The following is an 8,371-nucleotide window of genomic DNA, read 5'->3' on the forward strand; positions in this document are numbered from 1 at the left end:
GCATCTCATCTCCAACAACAGTCAGTTATAACCACAACATCAATCTTTCCCCAACCTTGACCAAGAAGTTGCCTAAACTTAACCAAACCATGAATATAGAAATGGCAGATCAGAACATGCTCTCATGGGAGCCACGGTTTCCCAGTCATTGATCAAGTCAATCATTTCCCTTCTTTATTTCTCACATATTGTATGCCATCTGTCTACGGACAGCTATCCAGTAAAGGCTCCTTTTTTCAAATAGTCATATAGGGTTGTTTTTGAAGACAGTGACCAACATGAGGGGTTCATTTTTCACTTGAACGCTCCCCCTGAGGTTAGTCCATTTGTTGAAGAATAATTTAGGAGAAAATGCAATATTTACAGGGAGCAAATAACCGTTTTCTGTACAAATAGAAGCCAACGATAATGACTCAGGCTCCATAGAATTATAGACCTCGAGCATGAATGAATGTAATAACGACCTGTATATTGGTGGTGGAACACAGACGGCACTGACTGAGATTATTCCCAGACTCTGCTGTGCACACTGTGAGGAACACTGCATGACACTTGTGTCAAAATACAGCTCCCACTTCCAAATATAGGCTACATGACATCCAAATATGTGTAATTTGGATGGGATGGTGGCAAAAACTAAAAATAGAAGTCTGTGAGTGGCCTGGGGCTTTGTGCCCACATATATGAACCAACAAGTGGCTGTATTTAATTTAATTTCACTTGAATATGCCAATTTAACCGTTTTCCTATAGCGACATTGTGTCAACCTGCATATTCACATCAGTCAGGGGATAAAAGGGTGAGATGCACTTTTAAGTGGAGACGTGTGTCCATTGTGTTTGAAACAATTACTCGCTCGTTTTTCCTTTCTCTCCATCCACGCAACCCCCCCTCCCCTTTTCTCCTAGTAATTCTTTTTCACAATTTGTCATGCTGCAACGACAGGCTGAGGCAACGGGCACTATGCTGGTGCCTGTGAGCCGAGCCTCTCAGGGGTTGAGATAAAGCTAAGCTGACAAGTGGGTTCATCTGCGTCACAGTGTCCTTTGAAACAGTCTCAGAAAAGGGAGAAAATGAAGGCAAAGCATGTTCCTCCAGAGGTGGCCCCCTTTATACTTCACCTCTTGGCTTCCCCCGGCACGCAGCTGCCGGCTTTTGCCTCAGGCTGCTTCTTCAAATAAAGCTATCTTCATGTTGCAAACGTAACATGGAGGCAACGCAATGAAACGTCGTATTCACCCAAAGATAAGAAGTACAAAAACATCTGGCTGTGTGCTGTTGATTTGAGAAGCGTGAGGCATTTATTTTTCTGCAAAAACATTGATAATATTACATTTCAGAGTGCAGGCAGAGTTAAAGCTACTGAGCTGCTACATATTCATCTTAGTAATATAATCCTGCATTTAACACACATGCAGGTGTGCCGGAGGAACAGTGCTCGCTCTCTGCTGGACGAAGACAAACGCATCTCCCTCGTATTTCTTCCCCCACGTCTTTTCTCTCCCTTAATGCCCCCCCCCCCCCTTCAACTGAGGAGGGTCCCGGTAAATAATTGAGGCGTATTCCCCCTCTATTACTGTATCTTCCCTGCTTAGCTTCTTTTTCTTTTTTGCATTTTCTGGGTCTCACCAATATTCGGTTATTCTGATATAGAATTACAAAGGATACAAAAAGAGAGAATACATTGTAATGTGTGTGTGTGAATATCAGTAATGATTGATGCTGCATACAGCCCATGTGTAAGAACACAAGGATCCACAGGGGGTGAGATCAAATAGAAAAATAGAATGCAAACAAAAGGTCTTTACATCAGGAGCAAGAGAACCATCCTTTCCTTGTCTGAATATCTATATTATTTTTGTTTATGTCCCCTATTTGCTGCTGATTTACCTTTTTGAAGAGGGATTTCCCAGCAAACCTGAATCTATGCAGCATTGGAAGATATGAACAGTACAAATGATGCATCATGTCACTGTCTGTGAGGCATCAGTGCTGTCAAGTTTCCCTCCTAATGCAAGCTGCTTCTGTTCTACTCGATCGAAACAAACAAATCCCTGAAGAGTTCACAGAGGAGATGAGTTTCTTTCAAAAATATAGTATGGCTTCATGTCGCCATTCCTTATTGCTCATATGATACAGACCACCTTGAATTTGACATCAATTTTGAAGCTGCAATGGCAGAAAACTGATTCCTGGTTGGGATCTATAATGAGGTGTCTGCTGACACCTGCTGTCTCAAAGCATGAAGTGACATCAACATTGTAGAACATTTTATAGAGAGTGAATATATATACATACATATACATATACACATATATGTGTATATATATATATCTGTGTGTGTGAGCTGTCGCTTGATCTTATCTTCAGTTGCTAAACTACACTAAATGCTGAGACTTAATCGTTCTAGTTATTCATACACCTAATAGGGTAAAAAAAATAGACTACTGCAGGTTTATCTTGAGCATCTTCTTTTTATAAATTATTGAATGGTTTTGTCCATCCATAAAAATCGGAAACATAATTTAATTAAAATCGATATAAAGAGAAGAAACAGAAAACAATGAGAGCTGCATCAAACATGGCTCACTCATTCACACCAATCAAAAGTCAAACCTACACATAAGAAAGGCGGGTATTTAAAATGAGACGCAAGGCAAAGTGGCATAAATGGTAAATGCCTGAGATTAAGAAATCTTTTCACGTGTATTCATCTCAAACTCAAAAATAAAAACCTCCACCCCAAACAAAAGCACATGATGGATCTCCAGCTCAAACTTTTTTTCTTTCTAATAGCGTTTCATACTATTCAGCAGGTGGTTATAGTCAGAGCAACTACAAAATAAATTATATAATCAAATATGAGTCACCTTTGCCTTGTTAGTGCAAACTAGGATGTCTTTAAACACAACTAAGAATCAACTCAGGCTTCATACTTGATGTTGAGACAGTATGCCAAAATTAAAGAGTACATTTATATTGTATTACCCATTTTCCTGTCAACTTACCATCTCTCTGAAATGTGCAATTCAGCATGCAGCAATGGCACCTGAATAATAATAAACTCTTTGAAATGAAAACATAGTTACAGTGATGTAACTTACAATCATAATGGAAGCATTCTGTATCCTAATGTGCTCTAAATCCCCTCTAATGCGACAGGCATCAGTTATGAGTGGAACAGGTTGCTCATACTCTGGTCTTCCTAACTGTCTGACGCAGCAGTCTCAGTCGTCTCTTCTACGATAATATTCACTGAGCTTGAGGGCTCAGAACCAGTATTTTGCACCTCTGGGATACTCGCGTCACTCAGGTGCTCTGTAGTGACTTCAAGGCCTGCGAGGTCATCCTCTCTGCTCAGAGAAGTGTGAGTGATCGGGTCAAAGACATCCTCCCGCTCAGTCTCCTGGATGTCTGAGTCCTCGTCCCTCTCTAGGGATGAAGGTCTTTGGTCAACAGATGAGGTATCTGTCAAGAAATACATAAACAAACAAGCAGTTAAAGGAAGGTTACACCTTAGGATACATTGTTTTAGAAATCCGCTGCTGTTGGTTTCTTTTAGCTGTGTTGCACAAGCATTCAGAAATCTATCACTTGGGAGGACTATTTTTATGTGACAAAAATAGTAGTTTATGAACTGAGTCATTGAACCCAGACGTGCAAACAATAGCTGGTTTGAAAAATAAAAATATTTCGAGCTGGGTGGCATTGAAATCATGTAATTGTTCCGTTCAGCTGCACAATTAAATTAGCTGTAGTGGTTAGAGGTACTTACCGAAGCTACACTGATCACCAGAGTCGTCTCCATAATTAACCAACAGGGAGCTCTGGCCCATATCATTGGTGGAAACCGCGTCGGACAAGTCCGGAGTAATTGCTTTGGGTATGTTGGAAATATCTGCAATTCATACATTTTATTCTGTGTGAAAACAGGTCAACTAAATCAGACAATGAAAACAAAATGAATGCTTCTTCAAATATGGTTACCTATGTCAACATCTGGCTGAATAGACGAGGGTACACACATGTCCTGCAAAGCTTCTTCGATTTGATTCAAATCTATTTCCCTGACGCTAGAGGGGCTACATGCATCCACTGGAGGCATCTGCGAAGAAAGAACTTGTTTTTTAGATAAGGGAAGAAACTATGTAACTACCAGGGGACATTTAAGGGTGATACCATGTACCTCAGTGCGGTCGCTTGCAACCAGCTCTTCACTGTCAATCATAGAGGATTGAGGCAGAGCTGGACGACTTGGGATTCTGTGCAAGTAGCCATAGCCAATGCCACAGCCTAAGCTACAAGACAAACAAAACAAGGGTATTATTATAAATGTGTATTGTGTCTGCACATATATACTACAGGTGACATGATACCTACCTTCCCTCTCCTCCCCATGCACCATTTGGAGTCACCACCACCTCTCTGCATTGGTCAGTCTGTGTGTTGTACACCAGCAGCTTCAGAGGTTTCCCCTCATTGGCTTCAATCAAAGAAAAGAAATCCTCTGACTGCAACACAAAAAAAACAGGAATTTAAGATTTTGCACAGCATTTGTATGATACGAATAATCGTATCATATTACAACCATTTGTATGAATAAAAAAAGAAAAGAAGCTTACATCTTGCAACACCTGATCAGCTCCTACTATGAAGTCATCGTGGGCAATAAGGCCGGCCAATGCTGCAGGAGAATTGGCTTCCACATCCTGAAAAGGGATGGTTATGAAGTCATTTATATTTCAAAATCACTCTCAACATACCATAATATTTCCATGTGGTGTTACCAAATTAGGGAGGTACTAATCCTACAAGTATATCACTTTATTAATGGTGAGGATGCCCTGGCACTTTTCTCCTAACTTAAATGAAAATACTAAAAGAAAAACGTGCTGGCTCGAACAATAAAAACTGTTTTATATCAAGCCAGTAGGAGTTAAGATAAAATAAGATATTCCTTTATTAGTCCCGCAGTGGGGATATTTACAGGATTAAAGCAGCAAATGGGTAAAGTGCAAGAGACATAGTAAAATATTTGACAGAAATTAAAAGAAAACTGATATAAATAATAAAACAGTAAAGAAATGTAATAGTCTACAATAACTGAATATTATATATACAGCCAGAATAAATGTATCTATTTTGCACAGTGTAAACAGAGAAAGTCAAAGAATGGTCTGTATTAAGGCTAGACTTTACTTACCAGAACGTGCCAAACGTTCTCATTGGCTCCTTCGAAGCTGCAGAAGCGGACACTGGCGCCCAGTAGACCCTGACCACCCCACATGTTACTGGGTATCACCTCCAGTTCCCTCATCCGCTGACTTTTAGAGTTGTACACTTCAAGTTTGACTGCTTTCTCCACATTGGCTTTTAAAAGATCTTTCAGCAAGTCACTTTCTTTATTCTGGAGAAACAAGAATAATTCCACTGTGTCAGCGCTAGGAAACCGGCAAACCAGTTCCATGTAAAACAGACTGCACGGCCCAGGTTATAATTCAGACCTGATGTTTAAATGTTATTGTTGGGAACAAAACAAAAGGCTGTCAATCTTGGTTTGCAGTAAAAACACAGCACAGAAACACACATCAATGTGTATTCAAACAGTCCAAAATGAGTGAACGGGACCAGACCGAAACAAAGAAGTTAATCTTTGGGGTCCCATAAAATAGTATATGAAACTGCAACTTCACATAAGACTTAAGACAATTGACAAACATATACCTCTACTGATGCCAGTTTATAGATAAGGGTTCAAAATGCCACTGCAGGGATAGATCAGTGGATTGTCATGATAAGTGAAGGTATACCAACACCTTGGGATTCATAGCTACGTGGTTGCATGTTGGATCCCTCTGCAGCCGAGTTCCATCAAATTGGAAAGCTAAAACTGATCACAGAAAAAGTCCTTATCAAGTAAATGGCAACATTTCTTACGTCAACATCCACAGCAAAATACAATCATCACTTTCTCTGATTTGATTGCAGTCATTAAAATGCTACTTCTAAACTAATTTAGTCCTCAACGCCATTTAACGTGTGTAGTTTGGTAATACATTTACATTTGGTGAGTTGACCCTCTCTCTAAGGGTCCTGTAGAGAGAGGGATTCCAAACACAACAGCCTCAGTAACTCATTGACTGTAAGATCCAACACATTGTTGGTAATACAGCCATTGGTGTGTGTCTGTCTGTGCTTCATAACTAGTACTGTGAAGAGTGTGCACTAGGGCCCGTCATAGCACGCATATGGGCCCATCCATAGGTGGCAAGTGGACATCCCAAACCTCAATATACTCTACTTACAAGGCGTGTGTTTCCTATGGAGAGAATGAAGTCAAAGAAGGGCTCCAGACCAGACCTCAGAGCTGGCGAGTCATCTTGAACCTGAAATATGATATTTTTTTTTTTAAACAAAAAAACATATGAGATTTGGCCATGGACGTACAGCTGATTTGACATAAAGGGTACAGTGTGATAGTCGCCCCCATGTGTCAACTAAAGATATTGCATTGGCCAGAGTTTTGGGGAGCCTCGTTGCGAGTTCTCGCATAGCTGGCAGGTTGATAATGTAACTGTAGCGACCGGTATCGTGTATCCGGAGGCTACTCGTATCCGGTTCCGCAGTGGGCGGCTTCTGAACCGTGACGGTGTTCCAGCTAAGCTAAACTACAGTCTGGGCGGATGCCAAATGCCACCTCATCATGGGCGGAAACCATGGAAGGTGTTGCGAGTAGTTACTACACGTAATAACCCGACAATTAAAAACTAGTGACTGTGTTTCTTCACCGATAAACGCAGCGACCTTTGTCCAGGACTGACATAGAGTGACCATATCGGTGAGCTAAAAAAAAAGGGAAACCCAGATTCAGAAAATGAGCTGCAACGTCAAGGGGACAGTCCGAGGGCTGCTGTTGGCTAACCTTGCACTGCGATACGTACCCCGTGGACATGATATCCGCTGTGAGTTCCCCCGTCTGACAAGAACGAGCTCTGCGGCAGCCCCATTGCCCGCGACAGTTATTGCGAAGTAATACAGACGTAATGTCACTGAGGTAGAGCAACGTTGGAAGGCATTACTGAAGGCTGTGCAGCCGATTCAAGCTCGCTAGCGCCGAATAGCCGAGGCAGGTCGACAAGCGGCCGCTTCAGAGCGAGACAAAGCTAATAAATAAAGATGTCAGAAACATCGAGCCCGTACTGAGCTTGATTGCCACGATGACGTCATGCACTCGGTTATTGACTAGCTGTCCTTGCCTGCCGTTTGCCACACGGTTGCCTGGCAACATACAACCAGTTGCACATGCTTTTTTTTATTCAGGAAAAATGTGCATTTGGATATTTAATACAAAATGTACTGAGAAATGTGTTTGGCATTTTAGCCTTACAATATACCATACAATTATAAAAGGTCAACACTGTCACTGTGTTTTTTTATTCTAGTTAAATTGACTTGGGTTAAGCTCTTTAGCTAACAGACGGTTACAATGAAATTGAATCGGATGCCATCAAGTAAACGTATTACCTGATTTCACACGGGAGGAGCTTACATTTCGGTTACATATTTATGTTCCAAGGGAGAGAGCAAACCTACAACACTAGCTAAATTGTTTATCTCCCATGTGTTTACGGGGATAGGATCCTATTCTAGCACAAAAGACAGTGAGCATTTTACATTAAGATACATGATGAAAATGTACTGGTTTTGTATAGACAAAGGAATACTGACTGCCCTCCTCAAGTAGACAGAGAGCAGGTGTTATGCAGCCCAGGATAAAGTTGTATATCACTAATATATCCAGCAGAAAACATACATGCAAAACCAAATGTCATAATAATAACAATTATGATAATGATGTTTGCATTTTAACAAATTATATCGGCTCTTGTAAAATGCTACCCCCAAAAATGTAAATATGTATCTGAACTTTTAAATGCATATAGTTATTTATGTTTTGTACGAGGCCTACATAATTACACAACTGGTGTCTTCCACTGAAATATGTCTGTTTTTCTCAATATGAGGGTTGATAAACATCATATACTGTCAGCGGGCTGTGGCGCATATTTTGCTTTTCAGTCGTTGTGGATCAGTTAGAACAGTTATCTGGAGGAACATATGTGTTTGCTCTTTATGGACGGTTTAGATTAAGTTGTCTGTGTGTGAATGCAGCTGCTCTTTTCCCACCATGATAAAAAAAAAGTAATACAAATGACAATGACTATATAATTAAATGTATTTTGAGATATTTATATGGTTGCTGTATGTAAACATTCTTCTATCTTGTTCCTCATTCCTCACTACAACATAACATATTCCTCATTCAATCTGGATGTATCTGCATGGATTGCTGATGTTGGCAGGTAACATA

General features: G+C 40.6%; 1 protein-coding gene across 3 annotated transcripts; it reads right to left on the reverse strand.

Annotated features, from left to right (window-relative positions):
* Positions 1–2,454: 2,454 nt before the first annotated feature.
* Positions 2,455–7,198, reverse strand: LOC117749281 (Golgi reassembly-stacking protein 1-like). 3 transcript variants are annotated; one of them, XM_034559572.1, is made up of 10 exons: positions 6,942–6,959; positions 6,306–6,386; positions 5,817–5,890; positions 5,204–5,407; positions 4,623–4,709; positions 4,381–4,511; positions 4,187–4,298; positions 3,988–4,105; positions 3,776–3,898; positions 2,455–3,468 (listed from the first exon to the last, which is right to left on the reverse strand). In XM_034559572.1, exons 3-10 carry the CDS (start codon positions 5,826–5,828, stop codon positions 3,206–3,208), a joined length of 1,050 nt encoding a protein of 349 aa, XP_034415463.1. In that variant the 5' UTR covers positions 5,829–5,890; positions 6,306–6,386; positions 6,942–6,959; the 3' UTR covers positions 2,455–3,205. The 3 variants fall into 3 exon arrangements, with proteins under 3 accessions (XP_034415463.1, XP_034415461.1, XP_034415462.1); XM_034559570.1 differs by lacking the exon at positions 5,817–5,890 and having other exon boundaries at positions 6,942–7,198; XM_034559571.1 differs by lacking the exons at positions 5,817–5,890; positions 6,306–6,386 and having other exon boundaries at positions 6,942–7,169.
* Positions 7,199–8,371: the final 1,173 nt, after the last annotated feature.

Source organism: Cyclopterus lumpus, chromosome 20, assembly GCF_009769545.1.
Source record: "Cyclopterus lumpus isolate fCycLum1 chromosome 20, fCycLum1.pri, whole genome shotgun sequence".
Lineage (NCBI taxonomy): Eukaryota > Metazoa > Chordata > Actinopteri > Perciformes > Cyclopteridae > Cyclopterus > Cyclopterus lumpus.